At 38.7% G+C, this 23506-nt stretch overlaps 1 protein-coding gene across 1 annotated transcript in view; it reads right to left on the bottom strand.

Annotated features, from left to right (window-relative positions):
* The window catches only part of LOC116539496 (cytosolic carboxypeptidase 4-like), a 435628-nt gene that overhangs the window by 139672 nt on the left and 272450 nt on the right, over positions 1–23506 (bottom strand). The window contains exon 14 of the mRNA XM_032262484.1: positions 9380–9509. Within this exon, the coding sequence (XP_032118375.1) occupies positions 9380–9509 (130 nt within the window). The remainder of the gene's footprint in view (positions 1–9379; positions 9510–23506) is intronic.

The raw sequence follows: 23506 nt of genomic DNA on the forward strand, positions 1-23506 counted from the left end.
GGGTCGGGACTGAATATTGACCTGTCACCATGCCTACCCAGTTCCTGGACAGAGGTTTGCCTTGGTTTTTGCCTCTGTTTCTGATTTGCTTTCCTATCTGAGAGCTGTTGATTACCTTGGCCCCCAGGGATGGAGAGTGCTTTGCTCTGGGCAACCCCCACTGTCCAGGAGGAGAACTTTAAGCCTTACATCCAATGCCCTTGGCCATGATCACGCTACCTTGCTCCTGTGTTTACCAGATTAGTTTTCCTCAGGCATGCACAACTCTCTTCTGTGTCTTTATTGGAAACCTCTGTTTTGACTTCTGGCCTTCACAAAGAGCAGCCTAATGGCAAAACCAGTCCCTCTGGCCCCATCTCCATGTATTTCTTCCTTTCCCCCATTTCCATCAGCTCTGGGCAGAGGGACATTCACAAAGGCTGAAGGGGAACATGATCCAAGTGGTTTCCTCCCATTTTCCCCTCCACTCCATCTCCTCATCTCATTCCAGCCCTCAACAAATAAAACGTAAGAAATTTGCTTAGAGCTCTTTGAAAATTCTAACTTGTTCTCCCTCTAAGAATATCCCAGATGTTCAGCTCTTTGAAATTACATTGAAGACACTATTGAGAGCAGCAGGAAAAATGCCCTTTGCTTTTCAACTAAAATTTATCAAGAAACTGAAGCAATTCAATTAGATATAGATTATTTGTGTCAGTAAAGATATACACAAAACTTGGTTTCTGGTACTGTAAAGAAGCCTTGTTTAGTCTTTACTTCAGCTTGGGAACAATTCCAAATAAAAGAATATGGAAACAAAGTGAAGTATTTTTCACTGAGGACCTCTATGGGTATTCTGTCCTTCTTCCTGACTATGGAACTGGAGAGTTTGTTTGTTGTTTTCCTACCATATCCTCAAATGCAAAAAAAAAAAAAAAAAAAGAGGAAATTCTAGATGTGGTACCTTAGCACGAGCCATGAAAATAAGCAAAAATAACACTTGTTCTTCTGCTACTGCTAAGGAATAAAGTGGAACTAAAACAAATCATGTGTATAAAATATCTTGAGGCCCTTGACAACAAGGGTTATAGAAAGGAATAAGCCATCCACTTTTTCCTGCCCTTTTGTGATTCTTTTAAAAGAAGCTGATTAACTCAAAACATATGCCAGAGATACAAAATAAAACCAGAAAAGTCGTTTAAGTAGCTAAAGATTATATTCCATTGGTCCCCAGAGACGGACAAAACCAAAATATGCCCACCCTGTCCTCTGGCAGAAGGCAGCCCAGTTCGTGTGAGTTATAAATGGAAATCAATGTGCTTTTCAAAGAGCACTGAAATCCCTTAACCAAAATGCACTCACATAGTGAGAGCCAAGAGGATAGGAATCAATACCACTCCTAATTCTGAAGTCCCAATTACCTGCACAGTGCAGGGCCCACGCCAGCTGCAATATGGCAGCTCAGAAGAAAGCCTGGCCACCTGGCTCCCCAGGAGCTTGCTCTAGTAGCCTAAGAGATTTCTTCCACTCCCAAGGATGTCCCCGACTGTCCTCATCTGTCCCCTTGGACATGAGCCTCTTGGCTCTTAGGGGAACTTTTTAGTTCCACAAAGGGGAACTGGTTCAATACCTTCTGTTAGCTGATTATAGAGCTTATCTGCTTCTTTGGGCTTCTCTTCTTATAAGCCTTCTCTCTGTCTGGATCTTTCTGACTTCTAAACAGAACTTCTTCTACAGCCTTTCTGCTCTGTCGTGGCAAAGCTGTTTTCCTTGACTCACTTGCCTGTATGCCAGTCAGCTTCCTTTGAGGGAGCCCCCTTTGTCTCCTCGTTGCATTTTAGATTTCTGTCACTTTGCTTTATTTTTAATTTTCTGTATTTAGGTAAATGTGTACCTAGAGTGAAAAACACAGATCCTGAATATACAGTTCAATGAGTTTTTGTGTAACTGACTCTGATCATGATATTGTACATCTCCACTAACTATAAAGTTCCCTCCTGGCACCTGTTATTCAATCAGTGCTCTTCCTCAGAGGTAACCACGATTCTAATTTATGTCTTCATAAATTACTTTTACTGATCTTAAATTTTATGTAAATAGAAGCATAGAGTATGCAGTCTTTAGTGTCTAGCTTCTTTCACTCAATATAATATTTATGAGATTCATCCATGTTACTGGCTATATTATAGTTCATTTTTTTTTGTTTGGTTGGTTTTGGTTACTGAATATTTCAATGTTTAATTATACCAAACTTTGCTGTGTCCGGGCTTTTGTATCTAACATCTGGACTCTCTAACAGAGACAGAAAACCTGGGTTAAAGAAAATGGGAATGGAGTTGCAAGAAGGTCTATGTGATATCAAATGAATCTCTGCCACCCATCAAATGAAAAGCTTCCTTTCCTTTGCCCTATGTAGTGACCCTAAGCACAGAAAACTCCTGGATTTTCAATTTCACAAGGCAGAAGACCCAAGAGATCACAGACCTACAGATTCTTTGAGAAAATAATATTTCTCATGCTAACTAGAATAAAATCCAAGGAAAGCTCTTCTTCATCCAAGTCCAGTTCAAACGGTACTTCCAATCTGTTACTTCTCCATTATGCTGAGAGAAAGTAACTCCACCCTTCCTCTATGTTCCTATAACAGCTCACATGAGCCTTTGTTACAGTGCTTACTCTTTTCTACCACACCAGTTTCCTTGTAGACCTGGCTACAAGTTTCTACCAAAGTAAAATGTGGTTTTCTCAAAGAAAAGGATAATCTTTAATGAAAAATTTTATTTGTATCCCTGGCACCTAGCCCCATAATTATACATATATGATGTAAGTGAATGAACAAATGAATGACTGCCTACATTGGATGGATGGGTGGGTAGATAGATAACTGATTGGATGGATAGATGGATGGATGGGTGAATGAACAGATGAATGGATGATGGATGGCTAGGTGGGTGGATGGATAGGTATATGAATGTGGGGAGGAATGACACAGTTTGTGAATACTGCCATATTCACAATAAACTGAATGACTTGTCTGGTACTTAGCAATGCTCAGCACTATTGGGGTACTGCTTTTTCTCACAGTACCACATTCTCGTTGGTCCTGGGAATTCATATTAATCCACTCACCAATAGGCAAATGCCTGAAGAGTATCTAGGACAGGTGGAACGTCCTACCACGATAAAGTGACTTCCCAGTGCTTCAGAAAACATTTTCATAAGAGCCAGAAGTTGGGCAGAGTCACAGCTAATCTCGTCACAGTGGAAATCTTTCCAGTACAGGACAGGCCTGAGCGCTGAGTGAGTCGCAGCGCTTCTGCTGCTAGCAGGAGATGCATTAAACGTAGCCTCCTAGGTAACTAAAAGGTGATGTTGAGCCTATTAGAGAGCTTTGTAACACTGTGAACAGCATTTAGTGCTCAGCTGTTTCTCACCCACCTCTCAGATGGTCCCAGCAGGAGACACGTCTGTGGCTGTCATGTTTATAGGTAATTAATGTTTATTTATATTTTTAAACAAGCCTTTCACCTGTCATGCTTTAAAATAAATGTTCTGCTCTTCAATTAGAGGTTGTCAGAGCAGAGAGGAATTCTGTTTTGTAGTGGATTGAATGTATGCGTGTTTAAATGTATATTATGTAGAGAGTTCTCCCTTTTAAGTCTTTCTCTCTGTCTTTCCTCTTAGAGACTAAAGCTTCCTACTCAGAGAAACACACTTTTTTCAAATTTTAATCATGAGATTGATGCCCTGCTATGCAGGTCATGTGCTTGCTTCCTGAGGGTTGACTGCAGAGATTACAGTGCCTTCTAAGATTGGAGGAGGGAGAAGGTCAGAATGAAAATGTTGTACATTTTCAGCAGCACAGGACCAGTATTCTCATTTTTAATTTTTTTTTTTTTAATTTCAATAGCTTTGGTAGTTTTTGGTTGCACAGATGAATTCTATAGCGGTGAAATTTCTTTTAGGTGTACCCATCGCCTGAATAGTGTACATCGTACCCAACAGATAATTATTCATTTCACTCCTCTCCCACCAACCCCTTCTGCTTCTCTCATGTCCACTATACCAGTCTGTATGCCTTTGTATACCCATAGCTTATCCCACTTAATGAGAACACGTGGTATTCCACTCCTGGGTTACTTAACTTAGGATAATGGCCTCCAGTTCCATTCAAGTTGCTGCAAAAGATATTATTTCATTCATGAGTAGTATTCCATGGTATATGTATGTATGTGTATATTTATAAATATATACATATATATGTGTGTGTGTGTGTATATATATATATATTTATTTATTTATACACAGACACACACATATGTGTGTGTGCATATTTCTATATGCCACATTTTCTTTATCCACTCATTAGGTGATGGGGATTTGGGTTGATTCCATATCTTTGTGCAAGTATGAATTACACTGCAGTAAACATGCATGTGCAGGCGTCTTTTTAATATAGTAACTTTGATTTCCTTGGGGTAGATACCCAGTAGTGGGATTGCTGGATCAAATGGTAGATCTTTTTCTAGTTCTTTGAGAAATCACCATACTGTTTTTCACAGAGGTTGTACTAATTTACATTCCCATCGGTAGTGAATGAGTATTCCATTCTCACTGCATTAACACCTACATCTGTTGTTTTTTAAAAATGGCCATTCTTACTGGGGTAAGGTGGTATCTCACTGCAGTTTTAATTTACATATCCCTGATGATTAGTGATGTTGACCATTTTTTCATGTTTCTTTGTCACTCATATATCTTCTTTTGAGAAATATTTATTCATGTAATTTACCTACATTTTAATGACAGTATTTGTTTTTTTGTCTTACTGATTTGTTTGAGTTCCTTGTAGATTTTGGATATTAGTCTTTTGTCAGATGTATAGTTTGCAAATATTTTCTCCCTACCAAAAGAGAGCCCACATAGCCAAGTCAATTCTAAGCAAAAAGAACAAAGCGGGAGGCATCACACTACCGGACTTCGAACTATACTACAAGGCTACAGTAATCAAAACAGCATGGTACTGGTACCAAAAAAGAGATACAGACCAATGGAACAGAACAGAGATCTCGGAGGCAACACAACATATCTACAACCATCTGATCTTTGACAAACCAGACAAAAGCAAGCAATGGGGAAAGGACTCCCTGTTCAATAAATGGTGTTGGGAAAGCTGGCTAGCCATGTGCAGAAAGCAGAAACTGGACCCCTTCCTGACACCTCACACTAAAATTAACTCCAGATGGATTAAAGACTTAAACATAAGACCTAACACCATAAAAACCCTAGAAGAAAGTCTAGGAAAAACCATTCAGGACATAGGTGTAGGCAAGGACTTCATGACCAAAACACCAAAAGCATTGACAGCAAAAGCCAAAATAGACAAATGGGACCTAATCAAACTCCACAGCTTCTGCACGGCAAAAGAAATAGTCATTAGAGTGAATTGGCAACCAACAGAATGGGAAAAAATTTTTGCAGTTTACCCATCTGACAAAGGGCTGATATCCAGAATTTATAAAGAACTAAAACAGATTTACAAGAAAAAAACTAACAAGCCCATTCAAAAGTGGGCAAAGGATATGAACAGGCACTTTACAAAAGAAGACATACGTGATGCCAACAAACAAATGAAAAAATGCTCATCATCACTGGTCATCAGAGAAATGCAAACCAAAACTACATTGAGATACCATCTCACGCCAGTTAGAATGGCGATCATTAAAAAATCTAGAGACAACAGATGCTGGAGAGGATGTGGAGAAATAGGAACACTTTTGCACTGTTGGTGGGAGTGTAAATTAGTTCAACCATTGTGGAAGACAGTGTGGCGATTCCTCAAGGACCTAGAAATAGAAATTCCATTTGACCCAGCAATCCCATTACTGGGTATATGTCCAAAGGATTACAAATCGTTCTACTCTAAGGACACGTGCATACGAATGTTCATTGCAGCACTGTTTACAATAGCAAAGACCTGGAACCAACCCAAATGCCCATTGACAATAGACTGGATAGAGAAAATGTGGCACATATACACCATGGAATATTATGCAGCCATCAAAAACGATGAGTTTGGGTCCTTTGTAGGGACATGGATGAACCTGGAAACCATCATTCTCAGCAAACTGACAGAAGAGCAGAAGATCAAACACCGCATGTTCTCACTCATAGGCGGGTGCTGAACAAGGAGAACACATGGACACAGTGGGGGAGCACTACACACTGGGGTCAGTTGGGGGGAAATAGGGGAGGGACGGTGGGGGGTGAGGAGCTGGGGAGAGATAGCAAGAGGAGAAATGCCAGATATAGGTGATGGGGAAGAAGGTAGCAAATCACACTGCCACGTGTGTACCTATGCAATAATTTTGCATGTTCTTCACATGTACCCCAAAACCTAAAGTGCAATAAAATAAATAAATGGGGGAAAAATATTTTCTCCCATTCTGTAGGTTGTCTGTTCACTCTGTTATTTCTTTGATCATGCAAAAGGTGCTTAGTTTAATTGGTCCCATTTATTTATTTTTGTTTTTGTTGCATTTGTTTTTTACCATAAATTATTTGTCTATGCCTATATCTAGAAGAGTTTTTCTTAGGTTTTCTTTGAGAATTTTTACAGATTCAGATCTTAGATTTAAGTCTTTAATTCACCTTGAGTTAATTTTTGTATATGGTGAGAGATAGGGATCCAACTTCGTTCTTCTATATGCGGCTATCCAATTTTCCCAGCGTCATTTACCGAATAGAGTATATATTCTTTTCTACTATATTCTGTTCCATACTCTGCTCCATTGGTCCATGTGCCTACTTTTATACCAGTGCCATGCTGATTTGGTAACCATCGACTGGCAGTATAACTTGAAGTTCAGTAATGCGATGTCTCCAGGTTTGTTCTTTTTGCTAAGGATTTCTTCAGCTATTTTTTGGTTCCATATAAATTTTAGGATTGTTTTTTCTAATTCCGTGAATAATGATGTTGGTATTTTGATAGGAATTGCACTGAATCTGTAGAATGCTTTGGGCAATATGGTGATTTTTAAAATATTGATTCTTCCTATCCATGAGCAAGGGATATTTTTCTATTAGTCTGTGTCAGCTGTGATTTCATTCATCAGTGTTTTGTGGCTCTTATTGTAGTGATCTTTTACCTCCTTGGTTAAATATATTCCTATTTTATTTTTTTGTAGCTATTGTTAATAAAATTGAATTCTTGATTTTATTCTCAGCTGGTTGTTACTGGTATACAGCAGTGCTATTGATTTATGTACACTGATTTTGTAACCTGAGACTTTACTGAATTCATTTATCAAATGTAGGAGTCTTTTGAGAGAGTCTTTAAGGTTTCCTAGGTATATGATAATATCATTAGCAAACAGAAATAATTTGATTTCATTTTTTCAAATTTGGATGCCCTTTATTTCTTTCTCTTGCCTGATTGGTCTCGTTAGAGCTTCCAGAATGAGAGTTCTTAAGAGAAAATAATGCACTTTGCTTTCTAGGCAAAAAAAGGATTGGCTCAGCAAGCCTAAAGGGTTCAAATCCTGCACACTCTAAAATAAGTTCTGTCCCTTGAATGACTCCTGGGAAATAAACTTCACAATCTTGGAATATTCTGCTGCATAACAGATCTTTCTTTACCTTGGGACTTGGCCCATGCCAGATGGTTGATGCTAAAAATGTGACTTATGGCTGGGCTTTCAGACCATGAGATATCAATTTGACCTCTGGAGAGATGGGAGACTAAGTAATTAAGATCAGTCTTGTGGGATATTTGATGGCTACCTAACTGACCTCCCAATAAAAATCCTGGACGCCAGAGCTAGGTGAGGTTTCCTGGTTGGCAATGGATATGGTTGCTGGAGAGTCAAGCATTATCCATCCATCTCCACTGAGCAAGGATACCTAGAAATTTGTACCTTGTCTCTCCTAGACTCTGCCAAGAATGACTTTTACCTTTTCTGATTTTATCTGTATCTTCTCAAGGTAATAAACTGTAATTATGAATATAACTGCTATTCAGAGTTCTGTGAGTCCTTCCAGGGAATCACTGAGCCTCAGAATAGTCATGGGGCTCCCCAACACACTCTTTCAACAGTAAGTAATGAAGAGAAGCTATGCTGCAGGTAGAAAAACATATCAGAATTGAATCCCCACTCTGCCATACACCTCTGGGTGATCTCATTGAAATCAGTTTACTTGTTCATCTCTTTTGAGATTTAAATAAGATTCTACATTATATATTTATTCATTTTAAAAATAAATATTCATTGAATGCACCATCTTTTTGTCACATAGATGTTCAAAAAGTGATTAAGGTTAGAGATGATTAATTTATTTGGCCAGCATGTGAGCTTCTTCACTCTATTTTAAGTTCGTTACATTAGGACTCTAAATTTGGACATAGTTCCCCCTACACATTTGTAGACAGGTATGTTCACAGTTTGTAGTTAATAAATTAACATTTTCATATGGTTACTTGGCTGCCATTTTCTCTTTAGTATCTTGAGCCAAGTCCTCTGGTTTCAAATAGTCTGTTTTTTAAATCAACTAGAGACTCAGGAAAACAGCCTACATATAAAAATCCCTGAGACAGTGCCAGAATAATATTTGGAATATAGTAAGTGTTAGTTGAACATAAACACCTAGAGGATTTTGTTCCAAACACTATTTAATAGGTATATACATTATCTTTCTTATCCAATAACTGAAATACCAGAAAAACAAAGACTCAGGATATGGGACAAAATATGATGTTTTTACCCAGTTTTTTGTTCTTTCTTTACCAGTGTGTACTACACTGGAGGTTTGCCTTTGCTGTGGGGTCAATTGTGTCCCCCCAAAAGATGTATTGGGGCTCTAATCCCTGATACTTGTGAATGTGACCTTATTTAGAAACAGAGTCTTTGCAGATATAATAAATCTATAATGAGGCCATACTTAATTAGGGCAAGCCCCAGTCCAATGACCGAAATTCTTACTAGAACAGGGCAACTTGGACATAAAGGGAAGATGGTCTTGAGGAGTCAGAAGCAAAGATGACTGTTATGCTGCCGTGAGCCTGGAAATGCTAAAGATCGCTAGCAACCACCAGAAGCTGGAACAGACAAAGAAGGATTTTTCCTCAGAGCCATCAGCGTGAGCATGATCCTGCCAACACCCTGATCCCAGACTTACGCCTTCAGAGATGTCAGATAAGTTTCTGTTGCTTTACATAAAGCTACCCAGTTGTGGCAGTTTGCTACTGAGGCCCAGGGAGCCAATACACAATGCATTCCCCATTCTATTTTGCCATACATAGGTCTTTGGTCTTTGTCTATTCTTGCATTGTCAGAATATAATCTGCTTCCTGGAAGGTAGAAGGAAGCAGCCAGGAAGTTGGAGGCAAAAGGAAATGACTCACCACGGGACTCCGGCCAACGCTGCTCAGGTGGTAGAGGAGTCCTTTGGCATGGTAAATCGTTGGCTGCAGATGAGCACTGGGAGAAAGCCATTGTCTGTTCAAATCTTCCCCACTCAGCGAGCATCTGTGGCTACAGGAAGAAACAATAAGCAAATAAATACACATTCAGGAGAAAATAACTTGAGAAAATAAAGCTCCGCAAGATAAACAATTAAACTAATGAATTCAAAGCTTTCCTCTGGTTTCTGCCCAATTGGCATCAATTTCAGATGTCCAGAAAGCTGTAGATCTGTCATTTAAGCTCCAAAGTATCACGATTATTCACAACCCCAAAAGGAACTAGAAACCGTATTTGACTTACTATTGACTTACTATTAACAGAGTTTTAAGACAGAGTTGGAAAATGTAGTTCCCAACTATACACATCCATGGGGAATAAATTGAATAAATTTCTCTAGGCTATGGGTTCTTCGGTTCTACGGATAATTAAGTCACATTCAATCTGTGGTACTGGGTATGTTACATATGATATTTCCAGCTGGCTCAATTACTCTGCAAGGTAGATATTACAGCACTCCGATGAAGAGAATGAGGCTTAGAAATGATTAAATAAATGGCTGGAGATCTAGGCCATAAGAAAGAGCTAGGCTTCCCCCCCAGGTTTATTGGTTTCTAACCCTTATTCTCTTTCTTCTCTTGCACTGCTTGACATTTACCAAGAGAATCAGAGTACCTTTTACAAATATATCATCGTGGTGTATTAGGGCAAGAATGAGCCCAAAATCATCTATTCCCTCATTTGGGGAATGATGATGTTCATATTGGAAAGTACCGAGTTACTTTACAAAAGTGACCCAGCTGATAGTGAGAGGGTTGACTACCACTGACAGTGAGGAAACTGAGATGCTGAGTTGTCAGGCAGCGTGGTCCTGAAAACCCACAACCACCAGAGATTACCAAGTCCAGCCCCTGCACAGGAGACGTTCCCAGCGGTCCTGCTAAGGTGTCATTTACTCACTAGGGTCAGTGAGCTAAGGACCACAGGTCTGGAGGATCAGCACGTCGTCTCCATCACCTCCAGCACGCCCTCTCCTCCCAAGCCCTACGCCCTTGTCCTTCTGCAACCAAGCTCTATGGGATCACTAACAGTTTCCACTTGACTTATGGCCTCCAGAAATGTGAGATGAACTTCCGTTGTTTTAAGCGACACAATTTGTGGTAGTGCGCTACAACAGTCCTAAGAAACCAATACACAATACATCGCCCATTCGATCTTGTTATCCGTAGGTCTTTACTGGGACTCTCCCAACTTCGTGCACTCTTCAACTTTTAGGGTATCAATCCGCAGGGGAACTTTCTATGACTTTCCAGGCTACTGCATCCATCTCCTATTTCCTACAAAATAACATCCTGAGGCCCCCTTAATCAGAGTCCTTATGGAACCATTTTGGATGCATTTTTACTGTCATTTCTCTTGACTTCCCGATTAAACTAGGAGCTTCATTGGGCCAGGGACAGTGGCAGTCTCTTGGTCACCATCAAAACTCTAATATAGTAACTCCACCAGGTTATTGGGTAAATAATTTAGAAACAATAAATTCACCAGCATTTATACATACAATCAGATATCATTTCTGTTTTGCTTTGTTTCAAATGCACTGTTTTCAACAAACATTAGAGCCAAGAAGAAGGTTCAGCCTTCTCCTTCTACCACTTATTCATTTCCATGTTCCTGAAATTATCTTTAAATATTAGCTTCCTGCTGCCTGTCAGGCCCTCTTACAACTTACTGGAAACTGAAAATCTTTAGATTAATCACTTATCCTGATTTCTCCATTAAAATATTTTGACTTGATAAATGATAGGTCTTGCGCATGCGCCTCTCTGGCTTTTTTGGTCTTTGCCTGCTTTTTTTCTCCCTTTCTCCTTTTAATAGCAATGACATCTAGAAATAGAGTTTATCAGTTCTGCCTGGTGACCAAGGATGAAGGTAAAATATGAAGCAGATTTTCAATGCCAACAGCAACAGAAAGGAACAGGCAGCCCAGGCTTGCTCCCGAGCACATTTGCTGTGTTTAAAAACGAATTTCTTTTCTCAAATCAAGCAACTTGCAGGCACGGCATCCCAGAGCCCCAGGTTGCTCTTTGACGGCTCTGTGATTTCTCCTTGCCTTGACCTGTATTCTCATCAGCACTGGAGATTTGTTTTTTCCTTTGTAACATCAACTGTGATGAAATTAGTTGAGGACCTTTAAAAGCATTTCTGTCTGCGTAAATGAAAATGCAAGCATGACATGTGTCCAGCAGCCAGCAATTCTGTATCAACTCTCTCTACATCTCTATGCTCCATGGAAACCAAGTTCAGGGGCAACATGTACAGAGAGAAGGCTTATGCATTACCACTTTACATAAGTATTATTTTAGATCACGATTCCCACGAATAGAAAAAATAAAGTTTTGTGCTGCAGCCAGAAGCAGCCCAAGTTTGAATAGGAAGCTTAGTTCCAACTCCCAGCTGGCACCAGATACAGGATTTGAGACCTCTTGGAGAGTTAACGTTCTCATATGTGAAATAAATAAGCCAAACCTCTCCACAGCTTTATTTTGAGGCTCGAATGAGATATCTTTTTTGGATATCCCTATAAGAAATATCATAAGCTTCCATCTCTGCCTATGTTTGTGTCCATGACTATAACCACATCTATATGTATGTCTACACCTTCATCCACCTCTAAAATGCTCTGGGATGCATTTAGACCAAAGCACAACTTTGACTACATTAATTTGTTCCTTACCTCATCCTAATATTTGTTTTCTTATGAAGAATAGTTAGATTGCTATATGAAAGGTGGACGGAAGCGAGAAGTGGCTTGACTAGGAACTCCAGCCAAGAGGCTTTGGTCAGTTTTAGGTATCAGTTGACTTGAACACACCCAAGGGTAGAGGCAGTAGGCTGAATAGAAAAGAATTTAGCTAAGAAAAAATGCAAAGGAATAATCAGTAGACATTGCTGATTGAAATTTGGGCTGTTAAACAGTGCCCAAAGGAGGACCGCATGAAAGATCATCTAAATATATAGATTCGGAGAGAAATTAGGCCAATGTGAGACACACAGAAGTTAAGAACGCTCTTATTTTAGGGACAATTTGATCTGTTTGTTTTCTGTTTTAGAGCAGTAAAGGCAATGAATCATTCCATTCGTGTACATAGGTTGTGTGGATTTGGGGAGCCCATATGATGGTATTTCTCTTCAAAGCTCTATGGGGGTGATGATTTGGAGAGCATCTCGGTGTGTGCCTAAGGCTTTGGCAGTCCCTGTATCTAAGCAATTGCAGGTTATTATAATATATACAACACCTAACTTGAGTGCTTTTCCTTTTAAAGCAAATCCATTTGCTTCCAATCTCTGAATCCAGTTGGCATTTTGTGTTAATAATATCAGAGATCTGTGCAGTCAGAGGAACTGTTGCTGCTCTTCCCAGGGATTTGTTTTAAGCATCTGAAGATGAAATGCGCCCCATCTTATTATCTACTGTAGCGTTTCTGAAGTGACAGCTGCTCCTTCTAAGGGGAGAGAATTAGCAGATGGACAGCGATGACTGGCTGGCAATAAATTCAGTGCCTATAATTTCTGAAAAGCAGTCCCCTTCTCAAATAGTTTGAAGTTCTTCTTTCTTTACAAGAATCATGAAATGGTGATTATCGCTACAGTTGGTCCCCTATATCCACGAATATGGAAGGCCAACTGTACTAAGCCATTTTATATAAGGAACCTGAGCATCCACGAATTTTGGTACCCATGGTGGTGGGTGTGGGGAAGGTGTCCTGGAACCAATCATCTGCAAACACCGAAGGATGATGTGATTCTTCCCTCCACTGAAAACCGCGAAGTTACAAGAAAAAATTATCCACCTTATTTTGTTTTTCACAGATAAAGACATTTGATCTGACTAGTCCTTCTCATTTTAAAAAGCTTTAGTTTAAATACAGACTAGTTTAAGATGAAGTTTATATGCACTAAATACGCTAGATCTAGGGTGCTCAGATACCCAGTTTGTCTAGGAATGTTGCATGTTTAGCTTTGAAATGCCTGCATCCCAGTAACTCTCTCAGCACATGCAAACCAGAGATGGGATGCCCTTGCCTAGATCCTTAATTTTAGAAGGTGATGCAAAGCTAGAATACTTGGCCAGAACTAGGCTGAATTATTCTGCACCGACGGAATGTTTTTAGGTGGAACATTTGCAGTCCTCTAGGCTCAGATGTCTTCACTGCCTCTGTTTACCTTGACTGTTTCCCACAGCCATTATCTTCCCGTTCTTTTCAGGCATTTGCAGCCAAAGTCTGGAAAAGCCCTAATCTTTAAAACTGAGGTTTTTGTGGGGCAGATCTTTTTCCTTAAGAAAAGAGAAAAAAGCTTCTGATCTCCAGAAACTATGGTCATTTTATGACCAAACAAAAGCATCTCAACTGAAATTATCGAAGAGTCAATCAGCAGCACTAGTCCTAACTAAAGGTCACTGAATGGAAACCATCAGCTGGACGATTCTGCGTAAAATAGAACCACAAAGGCTGGACAGTCTAAAGGACAGTGATGTGACTGAAAGTCATTCTTTTAACATTAATTGTGGATCTTGTTTCTCTGCTGAGAACAGGGATCATCCAGAGATGGGTAAACAAATAATACAACCAAGGGCTTTTTAACCAGATACTGGATTACCAGGACCCCTAAAGCAAAGAAAGGACCACAAGCAGAGAAAGAGGCAAAGTGAGTCACTTTTTTAAAAAGAATCTATAGAGCTACCGTCAAAATACAAAAGGATTCAAGATTCACCCATTAGTCCATGACTGAAAGACAGAGGGATAGAGCCCATCAGACTGAATGAATGATAATATGGATAATTGATAATATGGAGCCTGCAGCACAGCAGGCTCTGGAGCCTAAAGAGAGGCAGCACGTTTGAGAGTAGGCAGCAGCTTCGCCATTCGCTGCACATCCGAGGTGTGGGAGGCAGCAAGGGTACAGGAGGAGAATATCTATGAAGGCAAAAAGATGTATGACAACTTCAAGAACATGATGGAACAGCAGGGGGGACTATCGGCCAGACACTGCACCCAGAGCTTTCCAAATAAACGTGGTTTGGATGGAGAAAAGAAAAAAAAAACAAAAGGCAACTTCGTTTCAAGGCTACAGTTATTCTAAAGCTCAAAACAACCTGTGTTGTCAGGGACATAGTATTATGTTCAGGATATTTTTTGACCTGTAAAATGCTCAGAAGAATCAATAATCCAAAGAGCAAGGGAAAATAAGAGATCAAACACAGGTCTTCCTACATACCTCCAGGAACCCAGGGATGGGTTACCAGAGGCATGATCATCCCAGAGCCCAGAAACGGGAAAGCCAGAGTCTTTAAAGATAGACCAAAAGGGCCAGGCGCGGTGGCTCAAGCCTGTAATCCCAGCACTTTGGGAGGCCGAGGCGGGTGGATCATGAGGTCAAGAGATCGAGACCATCCTGGTCAACATGGTGAAACCCCGTCTCTACTAAAAATACAAAAAATTAGCTGGGCATGGTGGCACGTGCTTGTAATCCCAGCGACTCAGGAGGCTGAGGCAGGAGAATTGCCTGAACCTGGGAGGCGGAGGTTGCGGTGAGCCGAGATCGCACCATTGCACTCCAGCCTGGGTAACAAGAGCGAAACTCCGTCTCAAAAAAGAGAGACCAAAATAAGTGATCTGGGTTCAAATGTCATCTTTGTGAAAGAAATTACCTGTAGTTAACATTTGAACTTTGGGTAGGCCTAAATATAAATAAGTTGTTCTTTATGTCCTTGTTCCTCCAAGGGTGGTCACAACCAGATACTGAATTACCAGGTAACAGCATTACCTGGCATGCTGTTAGATATATAGAAACTCAAGTCCCAGTCCTGAATCTGCATTTTAACAAGATCCTAATGGAATGTGTAAGCACATTAAAGTGAAAGAAGCAGTGTTTCCTACTAGACTTTAAGGAAAGGAAGAAAATTAACATTTACAGAGGAATTCTTACTTTATAAAGAGATTTATTGCCACCATGCTTCCAGGAACTAGAAAACATATTTAGAATTTCTAGCATCTCATCTGGAGCAGAGCTAGCTCCAAAAGCCTGGAGACACCCCCACTTACAGACTTGCCTGCCCCGTTTTTCCCACTGTTGCATTAGTCCCGTACATGTTTGAATTTGAACACCGACACAGAAGATTAAAACATGGTTTATACTTCTAAGTTATTTTCACAAGTCTGATTTCATAATATCGTTCAGATACTCAATGGGACAATTTTAAAGATCACAGACAACTTCAGCTGAAATCAGCTCAGACCAGATTAAGGGATGACTCAGGCTGGCTGCAAATATGAAGAGAGCCCTACCGCATCACTTGCATCAATCAAGAACATGTGATAAGTTAATTCACATTTCTACACAGCCACTGTCCCCACAAACAACTGACTCAATAAAAAGAAATATGACTCCCTATGAAACAGCCAGCCCTCTAAGGTGGAAGTTTCTAAAGCTAGGTCAACAGACTGTGAAAGAAAAATAAATCTCGGGACCCCAAGATTGCTAAGTCAAAGGGAAAAGTCAAGCTGGGAACTGCACAACCCGCCTCCCATTTTATTCCCAAATAAGATAGCTACGAAGAAAGCAAAGCTACATACCTGCCTCACAAGGAGATTCCTTGTGGACAAAGGAGGCAGCACTCAAAGCCATTCCTCTGTTCACCGGAGAGAAATGCGTATCTGATGGTTCCCTCCGCCCTGCTGTTTCGCTAAGCCAGACTCAGGCCTAAGTGACTACTCCTCTTAGCTACAGAGATAGAAAAGCTACATATCTGCCTCGCAACGTGCCCACAAGGAGATTCCTTGTGGAAGAACTCAAAGCCATCCCCCGTTCACCTGAGAAAAATGCGTGTCTGACTGCTTCCTCCACCTGTTGTTTCACTAAGCCACAGACTCAGGCGTAAGTGATTACTCCTCTACCTTCCTCTCACATGGAACTTGTATACTCAGTGAAAGGCTAATCAGAGTCTCAAAAGGATGCAACTGTTTGTCTCTTATCTACTTACAGCCTGGAAGCTCCCTCCCCTGCTTTGAGTTTTCTCACCTTTCTGGACCCAATCAATGCACATCTTACACATATTAATTGATATTTCACGTCTCCCTAAAATGTATAAAACCAAGCTATGCCCACCTTGGGCAAATGTCATCAGGACCTCTGAGGCTGTGTCGTGGGCACATTCTTATTAACCTTGTGTTCACAAGACCAACAACTGTTTGTGAAGAATTTGCCAAATCCACACGCAAGTGGGCAGTGAAACTTTAGGCTGTGCTACTAGTTCTAAGGCCAGCCAGCCAACAATCACTTGATGTCACCTATTGCAACAGCTGACATTTTGAACAACAAAAGATTATTTGCTAGATACGACTAAGGGTAATTTATTTAAAATCTGAAATTTTAAATTCTTTTTAATTCTCACAAAAAATAATAGGAAATGATAAAAGAAAATGTTTAAAAATCAAGAACTAATTATTATTTTTATAAAGCAAATAGAAACCTTTGAAAACATTCCATACCCACTCCTGATATAGATAATCAAGAAAATAAGAATTGATGGATACTATGTGCATGTATGTGTACATACACACAGGTACATTCCTAAAACCAGGAATTCTAAAAGTCTTAAAGGAAGAATTTTATTTAATGGAGAAACTCCAGAGAAATTTCCACTAAGAGCAGAAACAAGGTAATGAGGATCACTCCACAAGTATTCAATGTTTAATTAAAAGTATTACCTAATGAACCTAGAAAAGAGACGTCAATCAGAAGCATGCAAATCAGTAAAGAAGATGTGAAATCATGTGTATTTGCAGGTAACAGTACAGCATACCTAGAAAACCAACTATTAGCTCAAACAGTAAAGGAATTCAGTAAAGTAGTAGATACAATATTAGCATACACAAGTAAATTTTCATATAGGAGAGTAGTTGAATAATTTGGTGCAGTCACAAAAGGAAGTATTATGCAATTATGTAAAAAAAAAAAAAGGAAAATCCCAATGAGCTGATATGGAGTGGCAATTTTTAGGATATGGAGTTAAATGATAAATTTGGATGAAATATAATTATTAAATATAAAAAATATACAGTTAAGGTCTAGAACAGCAGAATTAATAATGAAGGGGATGAACAATATACATGCATGTATTCCTTTGTGCAAAAACAGATATAAGAAAGATAAATCAGAAACTACAAAAAATTAGCTGGGCATGGTGGTGCGTGCCTGTAATCCCAGCGACTCAGGAGGCTGAGGCAAGAGAATTGCCTGAACCCAGGAGGCGGAGGCTGCGGTGAGCCGAGATCGCGCCATTGTACTCCAGCCTGGGTAAGAAGAGTGAAACTCCGTCCCCCCCAAAAAAAAGAAACTAGTAAGATTGATTGCCTAACAAAGGCTGGCTGACATGGGGTATAACAAATAGAGAATGGGTAACCGGGAATGGGGTAAAAAGGATGAGGGACAAGTGACATTTCCCTGAGCATAATTTTTTGTCTCATTCCAAATTTTAGAACCACGTTAACATTTCACATATTCACATCAGTCAATAAATAAATATAATCAAACATAAACGCCATGGAGAAAACCCAAATGGGTTATCAAACATTTATAAATAAACTCTGTGACAAATGACTAACACTAAATGAAATAAGAAGAGAATCGAGCTGAGTAACTTCACAAAATAAAATTTTGGCTATAAATGGTAAAGCTAAGGACGAAAAGAACAACACACAAACTTGTTTTTCACAGCAGTATGCAATTCTGAGCTGGCAATTCTAAAACTACTTTATGTGTATTCTAGGATTGAATAAATAAGTAATCAATTATGAATGACAACAACCAGGTTGCTCACTGTCACAGAAAGGAATTACAAATAAGAAATTAACTCTGTGATATTGTATTGAAATCAGGGGTATCAGCATGAACTCATGAATTTATATAAACAGATAGATAAATAGATGTGTGTGGATGTGTTTGTGTATTCATACATCTACCTCCTAGCTCTGTCTACTGAAAGAACCAAGAAATAATAACACCCTATTAGCAAGAAACACATCTAGTACCCAGATACCAGTTTCTAAATATTATTCAATAAAAGAAATCAGGGCTGCTTGAAGAAATGCCTGCTTTCAGAGGTGAGGCAGAAAAAAAGAATATCAATCTAGAATAGAATACAGAATGGTGGGCTGGGCACGGTGGCTCACGCCTGTAAGCCTAGCACTTTGGGAGGCCAAGGTGGGTGGATCACCTGAGGTCAGGAGTTCAAGAATATATAACGGCACCAAAAGGTAAGGAAGTATTTTTAAATAATGGGGACATGTTAAAATGACACAGAGATCAATCCTATGGGAACCACAATGGCCAAATATAGTAAGATTTAACCACAAACAATAGTATTATGTTATGACCCATAGAATAAATTAGATATTCATATATTCATAATGATATTAATAAGTAGGAAAGAAGGAATAGCTCTTAATTTTAGTATAATTCCAATTAGTACATAGAGAAGTAGATTTATAAATTCAGAGGAAAAATTTTAAAACTTACTTGACAAACACAAAAATAATTGATACAAGTATCAATCAGCAAAGGATGCTAAAGTTAGTGGGTGAAAGTATAATGAGCAGCAGAATATTTATATAGACTCAGAGTATCTCCCCACAAGAGACTTGCTAATTCCAAAGAGAATAATAGTAACTTTATGATGGAGAAGTCTGTAGGATAACGCTTTATTGAAATGATGAAAGTTAACATCACCATTTGTGAGACATAGCAATGTCATACCCCCTGATATGATACAACTGAGGAGGGTCAAAATCACCTGTGCAACCATCTTGTCAGAAATACAAAGTCACTATTTAATCATGAAGAAGCATCAGACAAACCCAATTCAAGGGATATTTTATAAATTACTGACCAGTACTCTTCAAAAAAGTCAAGATAAACAGAAAAAAACTTGAAGAACCATTTCAGATTAGAGGAGATTCAGATGATGCAACTCCTAAATGCAATATAACATCCTGAAAAAAATCATTGTTGGAATGATTGGTGAAATCTGAATAATGTATGGAGAGTAATTAATACTAGCATATTAATGTTAGTTTCCTGGTTTTGAGCATTATCCTAAGAATATGTAAAATGTTAGCATTTAGGTAAGCTGGGTGAAAGATATACAGGAATATTTTTGTACTATTATATAACTTATTTGACAGAAATTATTTCAAAATAAATATTTAAAAGTTTTGAAAGTTATGACTTAAAAAAGAAAAAATCTATAATTTATGAGAAAACAACAAAAGAATTAGAAAAACTCCAAAAATTAGGTGATAATAAATGGTTAGAAAATGAAAATATCACTTTGTGGAAATCAATGAAAATAAAACCTAGCCCAAAGAACATAAACATGAATAAATATGACAAATAATACCTTTAGAGAAAAATGTAAACTTAAAAACTTTTTTTAAATCTGTAGAAGGGTAGAAAGAGATAACGAGGATTCAAGACAGTGACAAATGTTGAGGATAGGCAAAGAAGAGCTAACATAGGAATAACAGTAGTTTCTGCAAAAGAAAAACAAAGCCAGGGATCAAAACAGATACTAAGACTTCAGCCAACACCAGGAGATAATCTAGCGATATTACTGGATTTGAAAGGAAAAGAAACTCATTGGAAATCTAAGTAATAACAGGATATGACTTACCAAGGAAAAATTAGATTACCCCTTTTTGAGGACAATGCTTCAAAAGAAAACTGAACAGGGATATTCAAAGAATTAAGTAAAATATTTAAAGAAAGAAAATGTGAGACGATGATTTGATATTCAGAAAAACTGATCTTTCAAATATAAAGAGGTATAGACAAATTATTATCAATATTCAACAACTTAGGAAACATCATTCCCCATAAGCCTTGTCCTTAGAAATGTATTAGAAAAAAAAAAAAAAAAAAAAAAAAAAACAGACAAAAAAACTGAGTAGAAAGATATGGACAGTTTCAAATTTTGCAAAAGTAATTTGAGGACACTTCTGCCACAGACTTGACTTTACATTACTATAATGGTTTCCTCCACCAGACATACAGCACTTTGAAGACAAGTGTTTTGTGCACCTCTGTGCCCCCAGAGACTGAAAGAGTAACTGGAACACAGATATTATTTCATAAACATATATTAACATGAATTTAAATGACATTTAATGGTATATTTTAATGTCCTAAATAAAGCATGCTTAAAACCTTTTGGTTAAATCAAATCTAAAAAGCAAACTAAATGCTGACACCACAAAAGAAAGCATATATTATTCTCTACATTTATTTGTATCTTGGTTGTCATGTCTGTGATATAAGATGAAGTGGATAATTATATATTTAATTTAGTATTAAAATTTCCTATCACCTTGGGAAAAATAAATAAGCCCTACTTTATCCTTTTGTTTTAGGCCAGGGGAGTATCAAAAACTGTTCTTCCTCCCAGTCACCATTCTCTCAATCATCATCGTCACCCCACCATGACAGTTCACATTCACTGAGCACTTATTTTGTGCCATGCCTTTTATTAACTGCTTATATGTATTCTCCTCATTGGCCTTCACAGTAACACTAGAGGCATTTATAATTATAATTCCCATTTTGCAGGTGAGAAAGTTGAGATTTAGAAATGTTAAGTAACCTGCCTAAGGTCACACAGCTAGAGTAGCCTCTGAATAAAGAGTAAACCATGTAACAGAGAAGAGAGTTACTTATAAGATGCACAAGTTTCCTAACCATCTAATTGTCTTGATTAATCCAGTGTTTGCAACGGATAAAAGGGGATGAGGAAGAAACCTACTGTAATGAAAGGTGTCTGTTTCCCACACCTATATGAACCAGTGTGTCTCAGTTTCTACTTGATTTGCTTGTTGAACTCAGGAGTCCAATTTTGTTTGAAGAAAGGATTTCACTGCTTAATATTTTAAAAATTGATGGACTGTAAGGCCAATGCTGTCACCTGACCACAAGCCTTAGAAATCTTTTGGCATCTTTGTGGCTTTACTCTACATAAAATTAACATTCCTCTTCTTATCTGATAAGTTTGTATCAGGTATAAAATTATATTCAAAAGACAAAAATGTCATATAAAAACATTTTATTCACTAATTCACCAAATATTTATTATTCAACTAGAACACGTCCTATGTGTCAGGTACTATTCTTATTCTGAAGATTATGGCAGTGTGTAAGTCCTTCCAGGAATTTACGTTGTGGGGATTATTAAGTGACAGCTCCAAGCATATATCATGTCTCTCTTGTACTGTCAATTTTCAGCATCGACCCAGCACAGTGGTCAGAAGGTGATAGACAATGAATTCACCCATATCTGAGGAGTAAATGAAAGTCAACTCCCCATTCTACTGCTGTCAGAATATTTTTTCTCTGGACAGTCAATCTCTAAATTAAAATTGCAGCTTTATTTTTTTTTACTGTGAATTCAACAGATTTAATTATGAAATATTGATTGTTCCTGATCATCTCCATCTCAGCTGGGGCTTCCTCTGGGCTGCTGCAGTCTGCTTTGGATTAAAAGTCACTGTACCATCCTTGTTGGAGAGAAACCTTTAATGGAAAAATTTCATGTAATGTTCAAAATCATTAAGAAAAATAAAAATTGTTTTGTATAAAATTGTAATGGAACTTCTAGTCTCCTATCCCTAATGCAAAAAAGGTTGATAAACAAATTTAAAGCAGATTTCTCAAAGAAGCTCAGAAATTCGAGTGCTGTAATGAACCATTAGAGCCCATATTTATTTTCCGAGGTGGAAAGAATGCACAAGGTTTCACTTGTTTCCTTTTTCTATGCCTAAGAGCCTTCTTCATATTCAGGTAAGTTTTTCTTATAGACCAGAAAGGAATCTCCCTGATGAGTCGACCAAGCCAAAATGTGTCTCTAGAGAGTGACAACTCTTCTCTTTCCGGCTAACTGGTAGACGTAGAAAAGAAGGTGACTCTTAATGCTTCTTTCAGAGGATGTCAATGTGTTTAACTCTGGTGTACAATGAAATCCTGATTAGTCTCTTACAGCAAGGAACACAGATACAGAAAAATAATTTCTGCTGACTGGATCTTTAAGCAGCTAGGAAACATTTATCTATTCCCTGAAAACAATTCTGACTGCTAATACCATCCTAGGTAAAAGAATGGAAAGAATCTTCTTGGAATTCTAGAGTTCTTTTTCCTTGATTTTTTTTTCACATTTATTTATTTTATTGCATTTTAGGTTTTGGGGTACATGTGAAGAACATGCAAGATTATTGCATAGGTACACACGTGGCAGTGTGATTCGCTGCCTCCCTCCCCATCACCTACATCTGGCATCTCTCCCCTTGCTATCTCTCCCCAGCTCCCCACCCCCCACCGTTCCTCCCCTGTTTCCCCCCAACTGACCCCACTGTGTAGTGCTCCCCTCCCTGTGTCCATGTGTTCTCATTGTTCAACACCTGCCTATGAGTGAGAATATGCGGTGTTTGATCTTCTGCTCTTCTGTCAGTTTGCTGAGAACGATGGCTTCCAGGTTCATCCATGTCCCTACAAAGGACCCAAACTCATCATTTTTGATGGCTGCATAATATTCCATGGTGTATATGTGCCACATTTTCCCTATCCAGTCTATCGTCGATGGGCATTTGGGTTGGTTCCAGGTCTTTGCTATTGTAAACAGTGCTGCAATGAACATTCGTGTGCACGTGTCCTTATAGTAGAATGATTTGTAATCCTTTGGATATATACCCAGTAATGGGATTGCTGGGTCAAATGGAATTTCTATTTCTAGGTCCTTGAGGAATCGCCACACTGTCTTCCACAATGGTTGAACTAATTTACACTCCCACCAACAGTGCAAAAGTGTTCCTATTTCTCCACATCCTCTCCAGCGTCTGTTGTCTCCAGATTTTTTAATGATCGCCATTCTAACCGGCGTGAGATGGTATCTCAGTGTAGTTTTGATTTGCATTTCTCTGATGACCAGTGATGATGAGCATTTTTTCATATGTTTGTTGGCCTCA

The sequence above is a fragment of the Sapajus apella genome, unplaced genomic scaffold (assembly GCF_009761245.1).
Source record: "Sapajus apella isolate SASKATOON/1434 unplaced genomic scaffold, GSC_monkey_1.0 scaffold129, whole genome shotgun sequence".
Lineage (NCBI taxonomy): Eukaryota > Metazoa > Chordata > Mammalia > Primates > Cebidae > Sapajus > Sapajus apella.